At 39.0% G+C, this 26,889-nt stretch overlaps 1 protein-coding gene across 1 annotated transcript in view; it reads left to right on the top strand.

The window, feature by feature from the left end:
* The window catches only part of PDCD11 (programmed cell death 11), a gene marked incomplete at its 3' end in the record, with an annotated part of 141,216 nt that overhangs the window by 61,590 nt on the left and 52,737 nt on the right, over positions 1-26,889 (top strand). Inside the window, 4 exon segments of the mRNA XM_053692449.1 lie at positions 2,964-3,026; positions 4,272-4,359; positions 7,447-7,536; positions 24,324-24,426. Coding sequence (XP_053548424.1) covers positions 2,964-3,026; positions 4,272-4,359; positions 7,447-7,536; positions 24,324-24,426 — 344 coding nt within the window.

Genomic DNA, 26,889 nt, shown 5'->3' with positions numbered 1-26,889 from the left:
GGGTTAAGGGACCCTGGTTAGTATCTCTAACGTCTGAATGCTTGTGCTTAGTTTGGGACTCAAATCCTTAGCAGGATGGTTGATGGAAGTGGACAGGCATAAATCTGGCATGTGTTATGGAGACTTGGAATTAATCTTCTTCTAGGTAGGAGGAAGTTAACTCTCTTTGGGGCTCAGATTTAGTTAGGACAGGAGTTTTAATAATACTCTCTTGGCTATGATGCTTTGTTCTTTTTTTTTTTTTTTTTTGTTAGCACGGAACAAATGTTTTCCTATGTTGCCTATGATATACTTGTGGCCGCTGAGAAGTCTAATAGGAGTGCGTTCTTTTTTGTGACGCCTTGCTAGGAGATGGTCCAGTGAAGCGTAGATGCAATGTTTTTATTATGTCAATCCACGGCAGTGAAAGTTCTGAATGGGTAAGGAGACACATGTATATTCTCAACTTTGTTAATTTTTTTGCATCTATTCCTGGTCACAGTATGAAACGCGATATATGCACGCTTCATCTCTGTTGTATTCAGCCCTGCCTCTTTCTTCTCAGGGTGGCGCCATCTTGGGCTAGGTTGATCGGCAATTGCCCAGCGTCGTTCTCCGGCTGTGAACGGAGCAGCGTTATTTTTTTGACAGGCTCTGATTTTGTCAGCGCACTAGTAATATTTATGTCTAGGATATGTGCTTCTGTTTTCCGATACGGAGAGTCGGAATTTGCAAGAGTTTTCTCCTCCCTGTGAAAATAAAGTAATTTACCACGGTAGTTTAGTATTACACGGAACTGCTCTAGAACTTCCTTTTAATCAAGTGTATATGATGGAAGCACATATACTGGCCACATATGGTTTTTTTTTTGGTTTTTTTTTATTTCTTTTTAGTTGGATATGTCTTCAGATAGAATTATAGACAATATCCTATATACATTAAAACTGCTTAAGTAACAATATGGTTAAGTAAGCAGTTATTGTCTGGAAGTTCTGTCTTGTTTTTCCTATTCTGGGTTAACAACTTATAAAAAAAGTCTGCGGTTATGCATGTTCAGATAGTGGATCGAGGATCTTGTGGCTCTGTCTTGGAGGGCAGATCTGGATCTGTCGACATGAGATTCTTCCCTGTTGATCAGAGAGGGGAATTAGTGGTAGAGTGCTCACTGCTGGCGAGAGGTAGCGGGATAGTTACCCGCATTCTCCAGAATCTTTGGGTTTTTACAAGAGGTCTGTCTCGGGGCACATGCTTCCGGAGAACTTCCTGAGTAATAGTCATGGTCGCTATCCTGTTAGGTTGGAGACTATGGACTTGGGAGGAACTCGCTCTTTCCTATATCCATCTTGGAGTAAAGAGCGATCTTCAATGCTCTGATGGCTTGGCCTCAGTTATCTTTATCCGGTTTTTCAGGTTCTAGTTGTGAATTAATCTCAGTGGTTTATATTACCACCTGGGAGGAACCTGGAGTTTTTATCCACTATTCACTTTTCAAGAGTGTATACTGGGAGCTGACTTCTTCAACAGTCAGACTTTTCATACCGGGGAGTGGGCACTCTCCCGAAGGTGTTTTCCAGGGTAATCCTCACATGGGGGGGCTCTGGAGTTGGCAGTAGGCCAATTTTCCATGTTTATGAATAAGTGTTCAGCAGGCTGCTCTCCTAAATTCCCTGGCGGTTGCTCTCTTTCCAAGAGTCATTGTTAGTTTCAAATGGGAGTGAGCCATCAGTATTTTAAAAGTTCCTGCATAGTCGAAGGATCTGGTTTTCAGTCTTGGCGAAGAGTATTTCTTCCACCTTGGTGGTTGTTCTTGAGGAAGGACCTCTAATTTAGGGTCCATTCTTTCATTCAAACTTCGTTTTCTCTGAAGCTTTCTGCTGGGAGATTGACTGACTGTTTAGTTTCTATCTAAGCGTGGCCTTTTTGAATCGGTCATTGTGACCATGATTCAGGCTCTTAAGTCTGTTTCTGATTTATTTTACTATAAGGTATGGCGTGAATCCATGGTCTTCTTTTGGAAGTAGGGTCAGGATTCCTAGGGGTTTTGTCTTTCTCCAGGTCAGTCTGGAGGAAGGTTTGCCAGTCATTTCTGAGGGGTCAGATTTTGCATTATCTGTTTTTTACACAAGTGTCTGACGGATGTGCCAGACATGTATACTTTGTTAAACTCTGATTAGTATCAGGCCTGTGTTTAAGTTTGAGCCTTCCATAAGATTTAACTTTTTTTTTTTCTTGGAATTTTCAGGAACTCTCGGCTTGCAGTGTGACTCTCCTTATCTCATATTTCATGAGTGAGGTGGGAGGTGTCTTTATTGGCATTTTGAGGTTTGAGAAACTTTGCCCCCTCCAGGTTGGAATGTATATCCATATGTCACTAGCTCATGGACTCTTACATAAATTGTGTTTTTATTTTTTTAGTTTAATGTCCCTTTACTAATTTTCACTTTTTTTAGGCTTTCTGTATACAGTTTCGAAGTGCATTTCTGTTTAAAAGAACAGCATAAATCTCGAGTAATGTGCAATGTCTGTTGTTGGTGTTTATTAATTATCAATATTAGCATGTTAGAGGTTTTATTTTCTCCTGGGGACATTTTTGATCTAGATAAAAATATATTCTCCTCAATAAACAAACTACATTTTTTTATTTAATAAAAGTGACAGATCTTTGTATTTTCCAAGAGCCAAACACACATTTATACAATAATGGGATAAACAAAAACCAGCATTCAAGTTATTGCAAATAGTTAGGGGCGGTGTCATACTGGGAAGCTGAAGCCACATAAAAAGCTGTGAAGCATCTTTTTGGTCCTTAGGTTGGACAGGTCTGTAACATTATTATTATTATTATTATTCTATGATAAAATATTGGTCATGGAATTATTTTATACTTTTGCGCCTATTTTGGAAAATGTTCAATCTGCCCAAATGTAAGAGAAAAATCCTCTACACATGGGCCAAGATTTATCCAGATTTTTTGTGTTTTAAAGGTTCCTGCCTATAACGCATCCAGATTTTAAGAAGACTGTTCCAGAGCTTAGCATACTTCCTAGGTAAGAATATCTCGAATCAAGAATGTGGTCATTTCTGCCATTAGAGATGGAAAAAAATACACATTTTTTTTTTTCCTTGTATATAAATTCTTGTTAATCTATCATTTTTGTTTTGTATACATTTGTGTTACTTCCATGTAATTTACAATATGTGGGATAGAGAATAGCAACAACAAAATAATTCATTTTCCAAAATGTGTTGTGGCATTGATATTTTGATATGTTAGAACACTGGTTCCCAAACTGTTTTTCCAGCCACTACCCCCTTGCTTCCATAAACCCAGTGTGCGCCCCCCATAGCTTACCCGTAAAAAATATTGATTCAAATTTAAAATATTTTTTTGTTTCTTTAAATAAAATTGTATTATCTTGATATTGCATTACAAGATTTTTAAAGTTAGTCACTATACAAGAGTCTTATACACCACATTTAGTAATTCCCTATTCAAACATTTGTTAGATGGATAAGCCTGATGAAGTGATACCAGTGTCTGGTTTTATGCCACTTAATAGGAGTCTTAAATCACCACGTTTAGAAATCTGGAGTTGATATCTATGGAGCACAGTTGTACAGTTGCACCAATAAACCTTGTGGAAAATCTACTTTTAGTGTACACTTCACAGTTTATTTCTGGTGACAGAAGACTAAAAAAAAAAAAAAAAGTTGTCGGACTGCATGCAAAGCTTCTTGGACATGCACAACAGGCCTTTTGCTATGTTTCTTGCTACTACACAATAATTCCAAACTTTGCAGTTAAAAAAAAAAATGTGCGAATATACAGCACTGGTAAAACAAAATGTAAACCTTCTGCACAAGAGGCTGCAATCTATTGCAGTCAGAGCGTATGTTGAGGATAAACCTAAATTATAAAAGGAAAAGCCTTAAAAGCAGAGTGCGATAAAGTGTCAAATACAAACCAAGAAAGTGGTTTTGCTTTAGATATTCTATATTAAAGGTCAGTTGATTATGATCACTGAGTTTGAGGGTTCCCATTAGCATTCTCTTCCACTCCTTACCTGCTAGTGTCCCCCTATGGTAATCCCAGTGCCCCGTCCATCCTTCATGCCTATCAGTGCCCCACTCAGTACTGCCCACTTTGGAATCCACTGTCTTAGAGAGTCTTTACCAATTTAAAAGACTATCTTGGATTAGTAGTTTGCATTGGCCTTGGAATGGGAACAATGATAGATAAGGTTAAATGACACTAAGCAAATTGACAAAAAATTGATTTTCTTCTTTTGCAGTTTAATGAACACTGAAAACAAACTGCCACGATTGGTCCATGAGAAATCGTTTACTGCAGGTCAAAGAATTACCTGCTTTGTAGAGAAGGTAAATCGCCTGTTAAATGTGTTCAGACTCATAACCTGTATATTAACGTAAAATGCACTTCTTACGTCTCTTGTTTTGTAGTGACTATGAAATAGGAAAAATATTTTATTACATTATTATTATTATTATTATTATCTTTATCAGGTATTTGTAGAGCGCCAACAGATTCTGCAGCGCTATAAACTTAGGCAGTATACAATGTAACATTTATAGGGGGTCAAATGGGTAGAGGTCCCTGCCAAGAGTTGCACTGTTGTAATCGGCTCTTATGCAGGTGATCTACAAACAGCTGGGCTCATAGGCTTACATGCTTAGGGGTTCAAGGGGATAGCAGTGGAGTTAGGAAAGGTTAGTGTAGGTTGTATGCATCTCTGAACAGTACAGTCTTTAGGGAGCGGTTTAAGCTTTCAAAACTAGGGGAGAGTCTTGTGGAGCGAGGCAGAGAGTTCCACAAGATGGGAGCCAGTCTAGAGAAGTCCTGTAAGCGTGAATGTGAGGAGGTAACAAGAGTAGGAGATCATGAGCAGAGCGAAAGGGACGGTAGGGAGAGTATCTGGAGACGAGGTCTGAGATATAGGGGGGAGCAGTGCAGTTGAGGGCTTTTGTATGTCAGTGAGAATTTTGTGTTTAAGCCTGGAGGCAAGAGGAAGCCAGTGAAGGGATTGACAGAGGTGCAGCAGATGAAGAGACGTGTAAGGAAGTGTGTGTTTCGAATGAAGAAAATGTGAGGGAAGAGGACTGTATTTGTTATCAGACCTAGGAGTGTGGCTAAAGTGAAGACCCCCATGTGACAGTGCAGAGGCGGAAGCTGTGTCTGAAGGAGAGAGCCAGGTTTCTGTGAGAGCCAGAAGATTGAGAGTGTCTGAAATAAAGAGCGAGAGTTCCAGAGTGCACAAGTGAAGGGGATGCAGGCTTTGGATGCAAGAGGAATGAGATTAAAGGTTGCCAGAGTTTTGTTTTTGAAGTCTATTGAAAGGCACACATGGGTGTGAGGGACCAGGATTAGGAGAGATGTCACCAGCAGCTAGTATGAGCAAGAGGTAGAGTGACATGAGATGCATATTTGCAGTAATGAGTAATGTTTTTGGAATGAGGTGCGAGGGGGAGAGAGAGTCTTTAGGAATGTGTGAAGTTTGTGAATACAAAAGTAAGGTGAGGTTAAGAGAGATGGGCTAATGAGCAGTGCAGGTGGTGAGGGGGAAGGAGTAATTGAGTAAAGTTTGTTGTAGAGACAAAAGGTGGCAAAAAGGAATATAAAGATATTGAGCATTTTTACAAAATAGTCAAACCGTGGATAAAACACAGAATTACAACAGAACTTGCCTTGTCCTATCCTTGTATAATTCTTTTTCCCAATTCTTAGTGCCTCACTTTTATAGATGATCACTTAAGAGATGTGAACAGATGTTAAATTTATAGGCCAGAGCATTCAGCTGATGTCAATAAATTAGATAATTACATGATCAAAGACAGTGAAAAGGACAATTGGAAAAATCTGATTCAGGGGGAGATAAGTTGAGAAAACTGACAATATAATTTGGGGGAAGCTGGGGTTATACCGTTAGTGAAATTATACATTTAGGAAGTATCACAAGTATTGACAAGGTTTGAACATCACATAGATAAAGACAAGATATTATTATTAATTATTATTTTTTATTAATTAGACCCGGCTTTCTGGGCAGAGGAAAATTGCAGTAAAACATATATATATATATATAATGCAGATAAAAGAGCAGCAATTACAACTTGAAAAGGTTATATAAGCTGTAGGAACTTGTAAGGTAATGTGTGTTTGTTCATCCACTCTCTGTAGAATCTGGGTATCCGTAATGTAAATATTCCCATGTTTAAAATTGACGTGAAAGTCAAAATTAAACTTTCACGATTCAGAGAGAGCATGCAATTAAAAAAACAAAAAAGCAAATACAAACTTTGGTTATGAAATTTTTGTTTTCTTGGTATACTTTGTCTAAGAGCATACCTAGGTAGGCTCAGTAGTGTACACCTATTCGGCATTGTATGGCAGTAGTGTTTGCAATGTTAAACATTCTTGAAAACACTGCTATCATATAGTGCTGAAGATGTGCACGTGCCAGAGACTACCTAGGTATGCTATTCAGCAAAGGATACTAATAGAACAAAGTACATTTGATAATAGAGGTAAATTCAATCTTTTTATTTATTTTATACTCCTAATCATGTATGTTTAATTTCCTTTTAGGCATTGTAGTTTGTATGATGATCTTGTGTGTTCTGCATGTGTTAATAAACTGTTAATTTGCATATCTGATAACTTTGGGCACTAATGTTACTACTTACTTCACCCCTAGCCTTGACCTGTCAGTATTCCTGTTCGATAAAAACAAAGCTCAAAGCATTGTGTTCCTTAATCTATCTGTCTGTCTATCATCTATCTAAAGCAGGGGTTTTCTTAATGGGATAGTATAGTCAAAATTAAACTTTCATGATTCAGATAGTGCATGCTATTTTAAGCAACTTTCTAATTTACTCCTTTTATCGATTTTTCTTTGTTCTCATGTTATCTTGATTTGAAAAAGCAGTAATAAAAGGTTAGGAGCCGGCCCATTTTTAGTTCAGCACCTGGATAGTGCTTGCTAATTGGTTTGCTACATTTAGCCACAAATCAGCAAGTGCTACCCAGGTGCTGAACTAAAAAATGGGCTGGCTCTAAAGCTTACAGTACTGCTTTTTCAAATCAAGATAGCATGAGAACAAAGAAAAATTGATAATAGGAGTAAATTAGAAAGTTGCTTAAAATCTAATGCTCTACCTGAATCATGAAAGTTTATTGTTGACTAGACTATCCCTTTAATGAGTTAAATCTTTAAATACATTTTTAAAATTATATATATATATATATATATATAGATAGATAGATAGATAGATAGATAGATAGATTGATTTATTTTTATTTTTTTGCAAAGCAACATCTGTCGATATACCTGACAAATTGTTGCATATATCTGATTAACCTATTTAATCTGAATAGTTTGTCCTTTTACCATAACATTATGTAAAATAAGAGATGACCAATAGATTTGTATTCTGTCCTACTCTGCGCAGTATAACAAAGAGAAGAAATATTTGGAGGTGGAGATCACGCCTGATGTACGTGGACGAGTAGAAGTCCTGATGCTATCACAAAGCCCTAAGGTAATCAATTTCCATTTAAAGTCATATTTCCAGGGATTTTCTTGAATTCTTACCTAGTCTTCTTTGTTGTGACCAGTCAGAGGCCAGATGTAAATGTCTTTCCTCGGTTATCTAAACAATCACTGTGCAGCATGCAACAGGTTTAAGTAAACAGTAGCTTACTTAAAGGGACAGTCAACAGTTATATTAATATACTTTTTACCTTTGTGATTAACTTGTGTCTAAGCAACTTCTGACAGCCCCCTGATCACATGACATTTTATTTATTATCTATTAAATTTCAATTTAGCCAATTAGTGCAGTGTCTGCCACAAGCCACGGGCTTGATCACAATGTTATCTATATGGCTCACATGAACTTGCTCTCCCCTGTTGTGAAAAGCAAAAAAAAAAGCATGTGATAAGAGGCGGCCTTCAATGGCTTAGAAATTATCATATGAGCCTACCTAGGTTTAGCTTTAAACTAAGAATACCAAGAGAACAAAGCAAAATTGGTGATAAAAGTAAATTGGAAAGTTGTTTCAAATTACATGCCCTATTTGAAACTTGAAAGTTTTATGTTTGACTGTCCCTTTAAGTGTCTTCTGCCTCTCTGAAGCGAGGTACAAAAAAAGAACATTTATTTACGGAGGTACATTCCAAGATATAGATCAAAATAAATATACATTGTTTTTCTAAAAAACAGTATTTCTCCAACATAGGTGTGTCCGGTCCACGGCGTCATCTTTACTTGTGGGATATTCTCTTCCCCAACAGGAAACGGCAAAGAGCCCAGCAAAGCTGGTCACATGATCCCTCCTAGGCTCCGCCTTCCCCAGTCATTCTCTTTGCCGTTGTACAGGCAACATCTCCACGGAGATGGCTTAGAGTTTTTTGGTGTTTAAATGTAGTTTTTATTCTTCAATCAAGAGTTTATTTTAAAATAGTGCTGGTATGTACTATTTACTCTGAAACAGAAAAGAGATGAAGATTTCTGTTTGTAAGAGGAAAAAGATTTTAGCAACCGTTACTAAAATCGATGGCTGTTTCCACACAGGACTGTTGAGAGGAATTAACTTCAGTTGGGGGAAACAGTGAGCAGACTTTTGCTGCTTGAGGTATGACACATTTCTAACAAGACGTGGTAATGCTGGAAGCTGTCATTTTCCCTATGGGATCCGGTAAGCCATTTTTATTAAATGAGAATAAAGGGCTTCACAAGGGCTTTAAAGACTGGTAGACATTTTTCTGGGCTAAAACGATTGATTTATAAGCATTTTTAATACTTCATAGCTTTGAGGAGTTATTTTATTCTTGGGAATTATGTAAAATAACCGGCAGGCACTGTATTGGACACCTTTTTCACTGGGGGCCTTCTCTAATCATAGGCAGAGCCTCATTTTCGCGCCTCTATTGCGCAGTTGTTTTTGGGAAGCAAGGCATGCAGATGCATGTGTGAGGAGCTCAGATACATAGAAAAAGCTTACTGAAGGCGTCATTTGGTATCGTATTCCCCTTTGGGCTTGGTTGGGTCTCAGCAAAGCAGATACCAGGGACTGTATAGGGGTTAAATATAAAAACGGCTCCGGTTCCGTTATTTTAAGAGTTAAAGCTCAAATTTGGTGTGCAATACTTTTAATGCTTTAAGACACTGTGGTGAAATTTTGGTGAATTTTGAACAATTCCTTCATACTTTTTCACATTTTCAGTAATAAAGTGTGTTCAGTTTAAAATTTAAAGTGACAGTAACGGTTTTATTTTAAAACGTTTTTTGTACTTTGTTATCAAGTTTATGCCTGTTTAACATGTCTGAACTATCAGATAGACTATGTTCTGTATGTGAGGAAGCCAAGGTTCCTTCTCATTTAAATAGATGTGATTTATGTGACACAAAATTTAGAGAAAATGATGCCCAAGATGATTCCTCAAGTGAGGGGAGTAAGCATGGTACTGCATCATCCCCTCCTTCATCTACGCCAGTCTTGCCCACACAGGAGGCCCCTAGTACATCTAGTGCGCCAATACTCCTTACTATGCAACAATTAACGGCTGTAATGGATAATTCTATCAAAAACATTTTAGCCAAAATGCCCACTTATCAGCGAAAGCGCGACTGCTCTGTTTTAGAAAATACTGAAGAGCATGAGGACGCTGATGATAATGGTTCTGAAATGCCCCTACACCAGTCTGAGGGGGCCAGGGAGGTTTTGTCTGAGGGAGAAATTTCAGATTCAGGGAAAATTTCTCAACAAGCTGAACCTGATGTGATTACATTCAAATTTAAATTGGAACATCTCCGCGCTCTGCTTAAGGAGGTGTTATCTACTCTGGATGATTGTGAGAATTTGGTCATTCCAGAGAAATTATGTAAGATGGACAAGTTCCTAGAGGTCCCGGGGCCCCCCGAAGCTTTTCCTATACCCAAGCGGGTGGCGGACATTGTAAACAAAGAATGGGAAAGGCCCGGCATACCTTTTGTCCCTCCCCCTATATTTAAGAAATTGTTTCCTATGGTCGACCCCAGAAAGAACTTATGGCAGACAGTCCCCAAGGTCGAGGGGGCGGTTTCTACTCTAAACAAACGCACTACTATCCCTATAGAAGATAGTTGTGCTTTCAAAGATCCTATGGATAAAAAATTAGAGGGTTTGCTTAAAAAGATGTTTGTTCAGCAAGGTTACCTTCTACAACCAATTTCATGCATTGTTCCTGTCACTACAGCAGCGTGTTTCTGGTTCGATGAACTAGAAAAGTCGCTCAATAAAGATTCTTCTTATGAGGAGATTATGGACACAATTCATGCTCTCAAATTGGCTAACTCTTTTACTTTAGACGCCACTTTGCAATTGGCTAGATTAGCGGCGAAAAATTCAGGGTTTGCTATTGTGGCGCGCAGAGCGCTTTGGCTAAAATCTTGGTCAGCGGATGCGTCTTCCAAGAACAAATTGCTTAACATACCTTTCAAGGGGAAAACGCTGTTTGGCCCTGACTTGAAAGAGATTATTTCTGATATCACTGGGGGTAAGGGCCACGCCCTTCCTCAGGATAGGTCTTTCAAGGCTAAAAATAAACCAAATTTTCGTCCCTTTCGCAGAAACGGACCAGCCCCAAGTGCTACATCCTCTAAGCAAGAGGGTAATACTTCTCAAACCAAGCCAGCCTGGAGGCCAATGCAAGGCTGGAACAAAGGTAAGCAGGCCAAGAAACCTGCCACTGCTACCAAGACAGCATGAGATGTTGGCCCCCGATCCGGGACCGGATCTGGTGGGGGGCAGACTTTCTCTCTTCGCTCAGGCTTGGGCAAGAGATGTTCCGGATCCTTGGGCGCTAGAAATAGTCTCCCAAGGTTATCTTCTGGAATTCAAGGAGCTTCCCCCAAGGGGGAGGTTCCACAGGTCTCAATTGTCTTCAGACCACATAAAGACAGGGATTCTTACATTGTGTAGAAGACCTGTTAAAAATGGGAGTGATTCATCCTGTTCCATTAGGAGAACAAGGGATGGGATTCTACTCCAATCTGTTCATAGTTCCCAAAAAAGAGGGAACATTCAGACCAATCTTAGATCTCAAGATCCTAAACAAGTTTCTCAAGGTTCCATCGTTCAAAATGGAAACCATTCGGACAATTCTTCCTTCCATCCAGGAAGGTCAATTCATGACCACAGTGAATTTAAAGGATGCGTATCTACATATTCCTATCCACAAGGAACATCATCGGTTCCTAAGGTTCGCCTTTCTGGACAAGCATTACCAGTTTGTGGCACTTCCATTCGGATTAGCCACTGCTCCAAGAATTTTCACAAAGGTACTAGGGTCCCTTCTAGCGGTGCTACGACCAAGGGGCATTGCAGTAGTACCTTACTTGGACGACATACTGATTCAAGCGTCGTCCCTACCACAAGCAAAGGCTCATACGGACATTGTCCTGGCCTTTCTCAGATCTCACGGGTGGAAAGTGAACGTAGAAAAAAGTTCTCTTTCTCCGTCAACAAGAGTTCCCTTCTTGGGAACAATAATAGACTCCTTAGAAATGAGGATTTTTCTGACAGAAGCCAGAAAATCAAAACTTCTAAGCTCTTGTCAAGTACTTCATTCTGTTCTTCTTCCTTCCATAGCACAGTGCATGGAAGTAGTAGGTTTGATGGTCGCGGCAATGGACATAGTTCCTTTTGCGCGAATTCATCTGAGACCATTACAACTGTGCATGCTCAGTCAGTGGAATGGGGATTATACAGACTTGTCTCCGACGATACAAGTAGATCAGAGGACCAGAGATTCACTCCGTTGGTGGCTAACCCTGGACAACCTGTCACAGGGGATGAGCTTCCGCAGACCAGAGTGGGTCATTGTCACGACCGACGCCAGTCTGGTAGGCTGGGGCGCGGTCTGGGAACCCCTGAAAGCTCAGGGTCTTTGGTCTCGGGAAGAATCTCTTCTCCCGATAAACATTCTGGAACTGAGAGCGATATTCAATGCTCTCAAGGCTTGGCCTCAGCTAGCAAAGGCCAAATTCGTACGGTTTCAATCAGACAACATGACGACTGTTGCGTATATCAACCATCAGGGGGGAACAAGGAGTTCCCTGGCGATGGAAGAAGTGACCAAAATCATTCAATGGGCGGAGACTCACTCCTGCCACTTGTCTGCAATCCACATCCCAGGCGTGGAAAATTGGGAAGCGGATTTTCTGAGTCGTCAGACATTTCATCCGGGGGAGTGGGAACTCCATCCGGAAATCTTTGCCCAAATAACTCAATTGTGGGGCATTCCAGACATGGATCTGATGGCCTCTCGTCAGAACTTCAAGGTTCCTTGCTACGGGTCCAGATCCAGGGATCCCAAGGCGACTCTAGTAGATGCACTAGTAGCACCTTGGACCTTCAACCTAGCTTATGTATTCCCACCGTTTCCTCTCACCCCCAGGCTGGTAGCCAGGATCAATCAGGAGAGGGCATCGGTGATCTTGATAGCTCCTGCGTGGCCACGCAGGACTTGGTATGCAGACCTGGTAAATATGTCATCGGCTCCACCATGGAAGCTACCTTTGAGACAGGACCTTCTTGTTCAAGGTCCGTTCGAACATCCGAATCTGGTTTCACTCCAACTGACTGCTTGGAGATTGAACGCTTGATTTTATCAAAGCGAGGGTTCTCAGATTCTGTCATTGATACTCTTGTTCAGGCCAGGAAGCCTGTAACTAGAAAAATCTACCATAAAATATGGAAAAAATATATCTGTTGGTGTGAATCTAAAGGATTACCATGGAACAAGATAAAAATTCCTAAGATTCTATCCTTTCTTCAAGAAGGTTTGGAGAAAGGATTATCTGCAAGTTCTTTGAAGGGACAGATTTCTGCTTTATCTGTTTTACTTCACAAAAAGCTGGCGGCTGTGCCAGATGTTCAGGCTTTTGTTCAGGCTCTGGTTAGAATCAAGCCTGTTTACAAACCTTTGACTCCCCCTTGGAGTCTCAATTTAGTTCTTTCAGTTCTTCAGGGGGTTCCGTTTGAGCCCCTACATTCCGTTGATATCAAGTTATTATCTTGGAAAGTTTTGTTTTTGGTTGCAATTTCTTCTGCTAGAAGAGTTTCAGAGTTATCTGCTCTGCAGTGTTCTCCTCCTTATCTGGTGTTCCATGCAGATAAGGTGGTTTTGCGTACTAAACCTGGTTTTCTTCCGAAAGTTGTTTCTAACAAAAACATTAACCAGGAGATAGTCGTGCCTTCTTTGTGTCCGAATCCAGTTTCAAAGAAGGAACGTTTGTTGCACAATTTGGATGTAGTTCGTGCTCTAAAATTCTATTTAGATGCTACAAAGGATTTCAGACAAACATCTTCCTTGTTTGTTGTTTATTCTGGTAAAAGGAGAGGTCAAAAAGCAACTTCTACCTCTCTCTCTTTTTGGCTTAAAAGCATCATCAGATTGGCTTATGAGACTGCCGGACGGCAGCCTCCTGAAAGAATCACAGCTCATTCCACTAGGGCCGTGGCTTCCACATGGGCCTTTAAGAACGAGGCTTCTGTTGATCAGATATGTAAGGCAGCGACTTGGTCTTCACTGCACACTTTTACCAAATTTTACAAATTTGATACTTTTGCTTCTTCTGAGGCTATTTTTGGGAGAAAGGTTTTGCAAACCGTGGTGCCTTCCATCTAGGTGACCTGATTTGCTCCCTCCCCTCATCCGTGTCCTAAAGCTTTGGTATTGGTTCCCACAAGTAAGGATGACGCCGTGGACCGGACACACCTATGTTGGAGAAAACAGAATTTATGTTTACCTGATAAATTACTTTCTCCAACGGTGTGTCCGGTCCACGGCCCGCCCTGGTTTTTTAATCAGGTCTGATGATTTAATTTCTTTAACTACAGTCACCACGGTATCATATGATTTCTCCTATGCAAATATTCCTCCTTTACGTCGGTCGAATGACTGGGGAAGGCGGAGCCTAGGAGGGATCATGTGACCAGCTTTGCTGGGCTCTTTGCCATTTCCTGTTGGGGAAGAGAATATCCCACAAGTAAGGATGACGCCGTGGACCGGACACACCGTTGGAGAAAGTAATGTATCAGGTAAACATAAATTCTGTTTTTTTTTCTAATGACACGGTGAGTCCACGGATCATCTCTAATTACTATTGGGAATATCACTCATGCCCAGCAGCAGACGGCAAAGAGCACCACAGCAAAGCTGTTAAATATCACCTCCCTACCCTCCATCCCCAGTCATTCTCATTGCCTACGTTATGAACAAGGAGGTGGTTAAGTTTAGGTGTCTAGAAGAACATTCTTTAATCAAGATTTTATTATGTTTCAGCAGTGCAAGTTTGTTCTGCTTTATCCTGGGGAGTAGCCATATCCCATGTCAGTCTCTTCAGTAGAGCAGTGGTAGCTTTTAAGCAGTTGGGAACTGAAGGGGTATAATCCTCACTGCTCCTCCCAAGTAGTTATTGCTGCCCTAACTTAAAATCCTGAGTAAGATTACTCAGTCTTTGTCTTTTTTCACAGGTCCATGTGAAAGGACATGCCTCTCAAACCTAGTGAGCTGCCCTGCTGCCTGGCAGATTACATGGAGGTAAGTGCTGATTTTATTTTTCTGAGCAGTCTAGGATAAATATAGCATTTTAACACTTCATTTGGATGGGACACCAGAGATATTCTCCTATTGAATTAGGGGATAATGTAAAAAAGGACGAGGAGACATAGGCTCAGTTATGTGTGGTGTGTTTTCACTTGCTTTAGTTCAGAGTACAATTATGCCGGCCGGGAGGTTAATTTTGATATGGGCGGGGCTTGCTGAGGCAGCAAGGTTTCTGTTGCACACCTTTTCTCCTTCACTTCCTGTGTTCTGGAGTGGAGACATTCTTGTTGCAACCTTGCAGCTTTGTAAGCAGTTCTACGGTTACAGTGCTCTGAGTTGAGTCCGGAATTCTTCTAGTAGGATTTTGTCTCCGGTATCAGCAAGCCCCAAGGCAGAACATACAGTGATGTGAGATGTCATCACAGAAAATGCAGCATGTCTGCAGAAAGAACAGGACTCATGCAGGAACTGTTAGCGCTTGAACTTTGTAGTGCTGCTCCACATTATACAGTTCTCTTCAAACAGAACTGTGCTCTGGCTGCACTGTGTAAATTTTCCTTAACACAGTGCATCCAGGGCAAAGTGCTGTTTGAAGTGAGCAGTCAAATGTGCAGTAGCGCTGCAAAGCAGCAGCGCATTGCTTGTTGACTGGCTCTCCAAGATTTTTTCAAACCCACCCCTTAGCCTTTCCCAGTCTGCAAAGCTCTTTATACTGAATGTAAGAGCACTGCATCTTTTTATTACTACATTTCTATGTTAGACCAAGAGAAAAGGAAATAGATTTTTGTATGCAGCTAACTTGCAATGCAATTTTCAACTACTGCACTAGATTATAAAACATAAAAAATTGCTTTACTCTTCAGTTAACCAACACATTGCAATTGAACTGGTGCCTTAGTGTAACTGTCTAATTTAAAATTGAATTTTATTTAAAAATGACCTACAGAAAAATTTTCACTAAAAAAAATCTCATCGCAGAAAGTAAAGAAAAGTTCTGCCTCTGGGTCAGCAAGGCAGGTAGGCACCTCAGCAAAGGTTTGTGACCGTTTATTCCTTTTTTTTGCATAAAAAATAAAGCAGTTAGGTTTTAACATTTAAAGGGACAGTATTGATTTTTGTGTGTTAATTTCAGATTAAAATATAAGTATATTTATTTCTAATTTGTTCAATTCTGAGTAAAGATAGACCAAGCGGCCCTGCAAAATGTTACTTGTTTATGTTTTGATGCGGACGTGGAACCACCAATCCCTTTCTGTTCCTCATGTAGTATTGAGAGAACATGAAATTACAGGGATAGACTTTTTTTCTGAGCCAACATTGTCTAAGGCGGATGCTGTTCAGGGGTCTTCTGACAATGTTCAAGATATGCCGCAGCTTTCTCCTCAAGTGTCCCCTACGTTGAAAGACATCGCTACCCTCATGTCTTCTGCGGTATCTGATGTGTTGTCTGCCTTTCCAATGTTGCAGGGAAAGTGCAAGAGGAAATCTATGGATTCTATAAATTTGATACTTTTGCCTCGGCTGAGGCTTCTTTTGGGAGAAAGGTTCTTCAAGCAGTGTGTTGCCTTTCGTTTAGGTTCCCTGTCTTGTTTCTCCCTTATCATCTGTGTCCTCTAGCCTGGGTATTGATTCCCAATAGTAATTAGAGATGATCCGTGAACTCACTGTGTCATTAGAAATAAAACAAAATTTATGCTTACCTGATAAATTTATTTATTTCTTGACACGGCGAGTCCATGGCCCGCCCTGTTTCTTTAGACATTTTTACGTGTTATAAACCTCAGGCACCTCTGCACCTTGTCCCTTCCTTTCTCTCCTTTTACTTCGGGGTTGGGGGGAAGGGAGGTGATATTTAACAGCTTTGTGGTGCTCTTTGCAGCCTCCTGCTGGATATTCCCAATAGTAATTAGAGATGATCCTTGGACTCACGTGTCAAGAAAGAAAGAAATTTATCAGGTAAGCATAAATTTCATTTTAACCACTTTGTTGTGCATGAATAGCTATTCTCGTCATAGGTATCACAGCTTTTGTGCACGTGTTTCAAGCAAGGGGATCGCTGATCAGAAGTGGTTTTCGGCAGTCCCTCTACAAGGCAGGAATCATTGATGGCCTAGTGGGGGCACTCCCAAACTGCTGCTCCTTTAACAAAGGATACCAAAGGAATAAAGTAAATTTGATAAAGGAAAATGTTGTGTTTCATGTGCCTTTAAATTCCTTTGCAGAGGTTTAACATGCAGTTATATGCGATTAACAGTGAAATAATAAAATGCTTAACTTATTAGAGTATTTTCTTTTTTTGCACTTTTATGTCTCTGGAGTCTGCACTTCCCCTTTTAACAGGAATTGGAAAACTCACAGTTTTTCAGAGTTAGATAAAATAGAAAGTCTAATGTAAAATAGTTTTCCCCTTAAAGGGACACTAAACCCAATTTTTTTCTTTCATGATTTAGATAGAGCATGCAATTTTAAGCAACTTTCTAATTTACTCTGAAAGGATTACTAAATTTTCATTTTTTATTCCCGAACTAAACCCACATTTAGAAATATATATATATATATATATATATATATATATATATATATATATATATATATATATATATATATATATATATAAAATTAAATTGACCTACTGTAATCCAAAAACGAAGCTGCATAACGCCAATAATTTTTATTATTTTATGACGTCATTCTATCCCGCCCTCCAAAATGGGCAGTACATGTCCCAAAACATCAACTAATCAGACGTTTACTTTTCGCATATATTAAAGGTCTATTGTGTAGCATTGCGCATACGCAATTTGATTTTTTCTGTAGCGTGTGCATAATTGATCCTTATGAATCCAAACTGACTAATATTCCTGAATCGATCTGAAGAGAGTGACGTATTCAATAGCGTTGCGGTATATTGCGCATATCGGTTAACGCTTACCATCTTGGAACCTGTGTTCTCAGCACGGATTGGAAAACGGTCATGGCTAGCAACGGAGTTGGTTTGGAAAGGATAACAAATTTGGGGACCAATATCTGATAAACGATAAGTATTTGAAACATGAAGAGCATTATAAATGTATTTATTTCGGTACTTATTATTATTGTATGATACATTTTCTTCAGACTACAGTGTCCCTTTATTATCAAATTTTTGGCGCGAAAAGTACGTCCGTTGACGCAACTTCGTCATTTCTGGTGTCGTAGTTGACGCCGAAGCCTTACACACGGTTGCGTCGTTAGTGACGCAAGTGTGTCATTTCCGGCTCCAAAAATTTTTCACTTACGTTGTGCGTCATACTTAGCGCCAAATTTTTCATTAATTTAATACCCCATTGATGTTTGCCTCTTGCCTTTTTCTGTCAGAGGGCTATGCTATTTGCATTTTTTCCCATTCCTGAAACTGTCATATAAGGAAACTGATCATTTTGCTTTATATGTTGTTTTTTCTTCTACATTTTGCAAGATGTCTCAATCTGATCCTGCCTCAGAAGTATCTGTTGGAACTTTGCTGCCTGACATCGGTTCTACCAAAGCTAAGTGCATTTGTTGTAAGATTGTGGAAATTCTATCTCCGAATGTCATTTGTAATAGTTGTCATGATAAACTTTTACATGCAGATATTGTGTCCATCAGTAATAGTACATTGCCAGTTGCAGTTCCTTCAACTTCTAATGTACATGATATACCTATGAATTTTAAGGAATTTGTTACTGATTCTATTCAGTAGGCTTTGTCTGCATTTCCACCTTCTAATACACGTAAAAGGTCTTTTAAAACTTCTCATTCAGTTGATGAAATTTCAAATGACAGACAGCATAATAATTTATCCTCCTCTGATGAGGATCTATTTGATACAGAAGATCCTTCCTCAGATATTGACACTGACAAATCTACTTATTTATTTAAAATAGAGTATATGCGTTCTTTATTAAAAGAAGTGTTAATTACTTTGGATATTGAGGAAACCAGTCCTCTTGACGTTAAGTCTAATAAACGCTTAAATGCTGTTTTTAAACCTCCTGTTTTTACTCCATAGGTTTTTCCTATTCCTGATGCTATTTCTGATATTATTTCTAAGGAATGGAATAAGTCAGGTACTTCTTTTATATCTTCAAGGTTTAAAAAAAAAAATTGTATCCTTTACCAGCAATTTCTATAGAGTTTTGGGAAAAAGTCCCCAAAGTTGATGGGGCTATTTCTACTCTTGCTAAACGTACCACTATTCCTATGGAAGATAGTACTTCCTTTAAGGATCCTTTAGATAGGAAGCTTGAATCTTATCTAAGGAAAGCCTATTTATATTCAGGTCATCTTCTCAGACCTGCAATTTCTTTGGCTGATGTTGTGGCTGCATCAACTTTTTGATTGAAGAATTTAGCGCAACAAGAATTGGATTCTGACATATATAGCATTATTCGCTTACTGCAATATGCTAATCATTTTATTTGTGATGCCATTTTTTGATATTATCAAAATTGATGTTAGATCCATGTCTTTAGCTATTTTAGCTAAAAGAGCTTTGTGGCTTAAATCTTGGAATGCTGATATGACATCTAAGTCTGGATTACTATCTCTTTCTTTCCAAGGTAATAATTTATTTGTTTCTCAGTTGGATTCTATTATTTCAACTGTTACTGGGGGAAAGGGAGTTTTTCTGCCTCAGGATAAAAAACCTAAGGGTAAATCTAAGGCTTCTAACAGTTTTCATTCCTTTCGTCAGAATAAGGAACAAAAATCTAACCCTTCCTCCAAGGAATCTGGAATTGGAAGCCTTCCTCAAATTGGAATAAATCCAAGCCATTTAAGAAACCAAAGCCAGCATGAAGGTGCAGCCCTCATTCCAGCTCAGCTCGTAGGGGGCAGATTAAGGTTTTTCAAGGATATTTGGATAAAATCTGTCCAAAATCAATGGATTCAGAGAATCTCTCAAGGGTATCGAATAGAATTCAGAGTAAGATTTTTTTCTCTCACGCATCCCAGCAAATCCAGTAAAAGCTCAGGCTTTCCTGAAGTGTGTTTCAGACCTAGAGTTTTCCTTTTCAGGAACAAGGTCTGGGGTTTTATTCAAATCTATTCATTGTCCCAAAGAAGGAAAATTCATTCAGACCCAGATCTGGATCTGAAAATTTTGAATCGTTTATATAAGAGTACCAACTTTCAAGATGGTGACTATAAGGACTATTCTGCCTTTTGTTCAGATTTTCTTTTCTATACAAGCATTACTAATTTGTTGCTCTTCCATTTGGCCTAACAACAGCTCCAAGAATCTTTTTAAAGGTTCTAGGTGCCTTACTCTCTGTAATCGGAGAACAGGGTATTGCAGTGTTTACTTATTTGGACGATATCTTGGTACTAGCTCAGTCTTTACGTTCTGCAGAATCTCACACAAATCAACTAGTGTTTCTTCGAAAACATGGTTGGAGGATCAATTTACCAAAAAGTTTCTTGATTCCTCAGATAAGGGTCACCTTTTTAGGTTTCCAGATAGATTCAGTGTCCATGACTCTGTCTCTAACAGACAAGAGACGTTTGAAATTGATTGCAGCCTGACGGCACCTTCCGTCTCAGTCATTCCCTTCAGTGGCTATGTGCATGGAAGTTTTAGGCCTCATGACTGCAGCATCGGACGCGATTCCTTTTGCTCGTTTTCACATGAGACCTTTCCAGCTTGGTATGCTGAATCAATGGTTCAGGGATTATACAAATATATTGCAATTAATATCCTTAAATCCCAATGTTCGACACTCTGACGTGGTGGTTAAATCACCAGAGTTTAGTTCAAGGGGCTTCTTTTGTTCGCCCAACCTGGACTATGATAACTACAGATTGGATCTCTGACAGCACAAGGGGTTTGGAAATCTCAAGAGGCGAGATTACCGATCAGTATTTTAGAACTCCATGCTATTTTCAGAGCTCTTCAATTTTGGCCTCTGTTGAAGAGAGAACCGTTCATTTGCTTTCAGACAGACAATATTACAACTGTGGCATATGTCAATCATCAGGGTGGGACTCACAGTCCCCAAGCCATGAAAGAAGTATCTCGGATACTTGCTTTGATTGAATCCAGCTCCTGTCTAATCTCTACGGTGCATATCCCAGGTGTAGACAATTGGGAGGCGGATTATCTCAGCCGTCTGACTTTACATCCAGGGGAGTGGTCTCTCCATCCAGATGTGTTTTCTCAGATTGTTCAGATATGGGGTCTTCCAGAGATAGATCTGATGGCCTCTCATCTAAACAAGAAACTTCCCAGATACCTTTCCAGGTCCAGGGATGTTCAGGCGGAAGCAGTGGATGCCTTGACACTTCCATGGTGTTATCAACCTGCTTACATCTTTCCGCCTCTAGTTCTTCCAAGAGTGATCTCCAAAATCATCATGGAACAATAGTTTGTGTTGCTGGTGGCTCCGGCATGGCCACACAGGTTTTGGTATGCGGATCTTGTTCGGATGTCCAGTTGCCAACCTTGGCCACTTCCGTTAAGGCAGGACCTACTGTCTCAAGGTCCATTTTTCCATCAGGATCTCAAATCATTAAATTTGAAGGTATGGAAATTGAACGCTTAGTGCTAAGTCATAGAGGTTTCTCTGACTCAGTGATTAATACTATGTTACAAGCTCGTAAATCTGTCTCTAGAAAGATTTACATGTCATGGTGTTCTCATAAATTCTCTTGGCATTCTTTTAGAATTCCTAGAATTTTACAGTTTCTTCAGGATGGTTTGGATAAAGGTTTGTCTGCAAGTTCTTTGAAGGGACAAATCTCTGCTCTTTCTGTTCTATTTCACAGAAAGATTGCTAAACTTCCTGATATTCACTTTTTTGTACAGGCTTTAGTTCGTATTTAGCCTGTCATTAAATCAATTTCTCCTCCTTGGAGTCTTAATTTGGTTTTGAAGACTTTACAGGCTCCTCCATTTGAGCCTATGCATTCTTTGGACATTAAACTACTTTCTTGGAAAGTGTTGTTCCTTTTGGCTATCTCTTCTGCTAGAAGAGTTTCTGAGCTATCTGCTCTTTCTTGTGAGTCTCCTTTTCTGATTTGTTATCAGGATAAGGCGGTTTTGTGGACTTCATTTCAATTTTTACCTAAGGTTGTGAATTCTAACATTAGTAGAGAAATTGTTGTCCCTTCCTTGTGTCCTAATCCTAAGAATTCTTTGGAAAGATCCTTACATTCTTTGGATGTGGTAAGAGCTTTGAAATATTATGTTGAAGCTACTAAAGATTTCAGGAAGACTTCCAGTCTATTTGTCTTATTTTCTGGTCCTAGGAAAGGTCAGAAGGCTTCTCCTATTTCCTTGGCTTTTTGGTTAGAGATTTTGATTCATCAAGCTTATTTGGAGTCGGGTAAGACCCTGCCTCAGAGAATTACAGCTCATTCTACTAGATCATTCTCCACTACTTGGGCTTTTAAGAATGAAGCTTCAGTTGATCAGATTTGCAAAGCGGCAACTTGGTCCTCTTTGCATACATTTACTAAATTCTACCGTTTTTTTGATGTATTTGCTTCTTCAGAAGCAGTTTTTGGTAGCAAAGTTCTTCAGGCAGCTGTTTCAGTTTGATTCTTCTGCTGATGTTTTAAGTTTTTCTTGTCATTTAAAAGATTAAACTTATGATTTGGGTTGTGGATTATTTTTTCAGCGGAATATGGCTGTTTTTTATTTTATCCCTCCCTCTCTAGTGACTCTTGTGTGGAGTTCCACATCTTGGGTATTGATATCCCATACGTCACTAGCTCATGGACTCTTGCCAATTACATGAAAGAAAACATAATTTATGTAAGAATTTACCTGATAAATTAATTTCTTTCATATTGGCAAGAGTCCATGAGGCCCACCCTTTTTATGGTGGTTATGATTTTTTTGTATAAAGCACAATTATTTCCAAATTCCTTTGCTTTTACTCCTTTCTTTATCACCCCACTACTTGGCTATTCGTTAAACTGAATTGTGGGTGTGGTGAGGGGTGTATTTATAGGCATTTTGAGGTTTGGGAAACTTTGCCCTCCTGGTAGGATTGTATATCCCATACGTCACTAGCTCATGGACTCTTGCCAATATGAAATAAATGAATTTATCAGGTAAATTCTTACACAAATTATGTTATTTACCATTTTTGGATGGTATTTTGATGCTCGATCCATCCGCCATTTTGTCCCAGTTTAGAAGCTTGATTGACGGGGCGTTCAACCCTTTTTTTTTTTCTATGTCATGCACATATCATACACTAGTGGGAGCTGCTTCTAATTGGTGCCTGCACACATTTGTCTCTTGTGATTGGCTAAATAGATATTTTCAGATTCCTGTAAGTAGTGCAATGCTGTCCCTTCAGCAATGGATAACAAGAGAATGAAGAAAATTTAATATTAGAATTAAAGTGGAAAGTTGTTTAAAATTGTATGTTCTATCTAGATCATAAAATAAAATTTTGGAGATAACTATCCCTTTAAGATTATGGCAAAAAATGAAAGAATATGCACTGAAATGTTTTTGTTTTTATTTTCCACTACACATAATTAAAGGGATATGAAACCCAAAAATGTTCTTTCATGATTCAGATAGAGAATACAATTTTAAACCGCATTCCAATTTAATTCTATTATCTAATTTGCTTAATTCTTTAGATATCTTTTGTTGAAAAAATAGAAATGCACATGGGTGAGCCAATCACATGAGGCATCTATGTGCAGCCACCAATCAGCAGCTATTGAGACTATTTAGATATGCCTTTCAACAAAGGATATCAAGAGAATGAAACAAATTAGATAATACAAGTAAATTAGAAAGTTGTTTGAAATTGCATGCTCTTTCTGAATCTTGAAAGATCATGAAAAAAATGTGGGTTTTGTTTTATTGGAAATTAACATTTTATTTGGTATTGTCATGAGTTGCGATGTATGGCCCACTCCCTGCGGCGTCCCCTCTGTGTCCCAGTTTTAAAGGGAAATTTAACACTTAATACATTTCATGTAACTCTTTTTCTAATCATGGATGCCACCATTTTGGAATTTAGGTTGCACTGCAAGTATCTACAGGAGAGTTACTGCACATGTGCAAAAACATCAGCACTGGTATGCAGTAAAATCCAGATTACAACATGGCGGCACCCATGACTAAGAGGGAGGCCAGGAATAACCTTAAAGGGATACTAAACCCTAGTTTTTTTCTTTCATGATTCTGATAGCGCATTGCATTTTAAGCACATTTCTAATTTACTTCTATTATCAAATTTTCTTTGTTCTCTTGCTATCTTTATTTGAAAAAGCAGGAATCTAAGAGTAGGAGCCGGCCCATTTTTGGTTCAGCACCTGGGTAGCGCTTGCTGATTTATGGTTAAATGTAGTCACATTTGTTATATGCTCGGATTTACAATCACTTTATTAAAGGAAAATATTAAATATATATTTCAATATTACTTTATTTTGACTGTTTTGGATGTAAAATACTTCTAGTTCTGTTTGCCCCACGCCACCCAATAGGGCTGAAGGGCATCATCATACTATATATGTATAGTAAGCATGAGGAAATAGAAATCTGACCCTGCAACATTCTGCTCAGTGATTACAAAACAATCATGACATTAGTTTTTGCATACAAATCTTATGTAATGCATTGTGTTAATGTTTTTATATGCTATGCATATATTACTTTACTATCCATTAAACAGCAAATTGGGGAAACGATTTATCTTCTTGTTATCTGTGAAACAATGTAAAATATAATATATCCCCCCACAGTTTTTAAAGCGTCCAGAAAAAAGATTCAAAAAAGGTCAGGCTTTGTCTGCTACAGTGATTGGGTCTGGAGCCTGCCCGAGATGTATCTCCTTATCACTTACAGGTATGGAACATAAAATTGTCACACAGACTTGCCAACTTGGGGTGGAAGTATATAGAATGAATGTTTGTGGTATGTAGATGTGAGGAACTATATCGACATCACATGATATTGATTAAAAAACGTCTCTGGCAAATTACTTATTAGTTTTCAACCTCTGTAGAGTATTTTAAATTTGTCAACTTTGAGAGGTAGAAACAATAAAACTAGCACTTTCCTACTGCAGCCCAGGATCTGCTTTCTTATGGAGAGTAAATTAAAATCCATTTGAATAAAGTAAGATCAGAATCTCTAATTTGAAAACAAAAATTAAGTGCCCTATGGCACGCCCTGTGATTGGATGGATGTGGCACAGAGAGAGAAAAAAAGCAGTTGAGTGAGGTGCGGAGGGGAGCAATGGTTAAAGAAAAGTTTCTTATTAACAGATATCTTTTGTATGGCGCATAAAAAGAAATGATTAATGTGCCCTAAAATGTAACATTTATTTTCGATTATTACTTGTACAATGACAAAATGTACCATCATTTGAATAACTTTTTTTTTTTTTTTGCTCATTTGTTAATTAGTCCCTTCAAGGGACAGTAAACGCCTTATAATTACTAGATATTTTCATTTTGTTTATATATAACAACATATCAGCCAAATCTATCCATTTTTAAAACGTATTAACATCTTTTCTCCAACATTGGTGTGTCCGGTCCACGGCGTCATCCTTACTTGTGGGATATCTCTTCCCCAACAGGAAATGGCAAAGAGTCCCAGCAAAGCTGGCCATATAGTCCCTCCTAGGCTCCGCCCACCCCAGTCATTCTCTTTGCCGTTGCACAGGCAACATCTCCACAGAGATGGTTAAGAGTTTTTTGGTGTTTAAATGTAGTTTTTATTCTTCTATCAAGTGTTTGTTATTTTAAAATAGTGCTGGTATGTACTATTTGCTCTGAAACAGAAAAGGATGAAGATTTCTGTTTGTGAGATGAAGATGATTTTAGCAGACAGTAACTAAAATCGATTGCTGTTTCCACATAGGACTGTTGAGATGAAGTAACTTCAGTTGGGGGAAACAGTTAGCAGACTTTTCTGCTTAAGGTATGACTAGACATATTTCTAACAAGACCATGTAATGCTGGAAGGCTGTCATTTCCCCTCATGGGGACCGGTAAGCCATTTTCTTAGTCAAACAAACAGAATAAAGGGCTTAATATGGGCTAAAAAACTAGTAGACATTTTTATGGGCTAAATCGATTGCTTTATTTGGGCATTTTATTCATATTTATGCTGACAATTCGCATTTATAAACTTGGGGAACGTTTATTAAACGGCAGGCACTATGTTAGACACCTTTTCCAGTCAGGGGGCCTTCCTAGTTGTAGACTGAGCCTCATTTTCGCGCCATTACTGCGCAGTTGTTTTTTGAGAGCAGGGCATGCAGATGCATGTGTGAGGATCTGAAATTTGCTGGAAAAGCTTCTAGAAGGCGTCAATTGGTATCGTATTCCCCTCTGGGCTTGGTTGGGTCTCAGCAAAGGCTATAGCTGGGACTGTATAGGGGTTAAATTTGTAAACGGCTCCGGTTCCGTTATTTTAAGGGTTAAAGCTCTGAAATTTGGTGTGCAATACTCTTAATGCTTTAAGACACTGTGGTGAAATTTTCACATATTCAGTAATAAAGTGTTTTCTGTTTAAAATTTAAAGAGACAGTAACGGTTTTGTTTTAAAACGTTTTTTGTGCTTTGTTGACAAGTTTAAGCCTGTTTAACATGTCTGTGCCTTCGGATAAGCTATGTTCTATATGTATGAAAGCCAATGTGTCTCCCCATTTAAATTTATGTGATAATTGTGCCATAGCGTCCTAACAAAGTAAGGACAGTACTGCCACAGATAATGAAATTGCCCAAGATAATTCCTCAGATGAGGGGAGTAAACATGATACTACATCATCTCCTACTGTGTCTACACCAGTTTTGCCCACACAGGAGGCCCCTAGTACATCTAGTGCGCCAATGCTTATTACCATGCAACAATTAACGGCTGTAATGGATAACTCCATAGCAAATATTTTATCCAAAATGCCTACTTATCAGAGAAAGCGCGATTGCTCTGTTTTAAACATTGAAGAGCAGGAGGGCGCTGATAATTGTTCTGTCATACCCTCACACCAATCTGAAGGGGCCATGAGGGAGGTTTTGTCAGATGGAGAAATTTCAGATTCAGGAAAAATTTCTCATCAAGCTGAACCTGATGTTGTGACATTTAAATTTAAATTAGAACATCTCCGCGCACTGCTTAAAGAGGTGTTATCTACTCTGGATGATTGTGACAACTTGGTCATTCCAGAGAAATTATGCAAGATGGACAAGTTCCTAGAGGTTCCGGTGCACCCCGACGCTTTTCCTATACCCAAGCGGGTGGCGGACATAGTAAATAAGGAGTGGGAAAAGCCCGGCATACCTTTTTGTTCCCCCCCTA

Source organism: Bombina bombina, chromosome 9 (assembly GCF_027579735.1).
Source record: "Bombina bombina isolate aBomBom1 chromosome 9, aBomBom1.pri, whole genome shotgun sequence".
In the NCBI taxonomy this organism is placed as follows: domain Eukaryota; kingdom Metazoa; phylum Chordata; class Amphibia; order Anura; family Bombinatoridae; genus Bombina; species Bombina bombina.
Note: the sequence above shows the minus strand (reverse complement) of the source record. Positions and strands in the feature narration are given on the sequence as shown.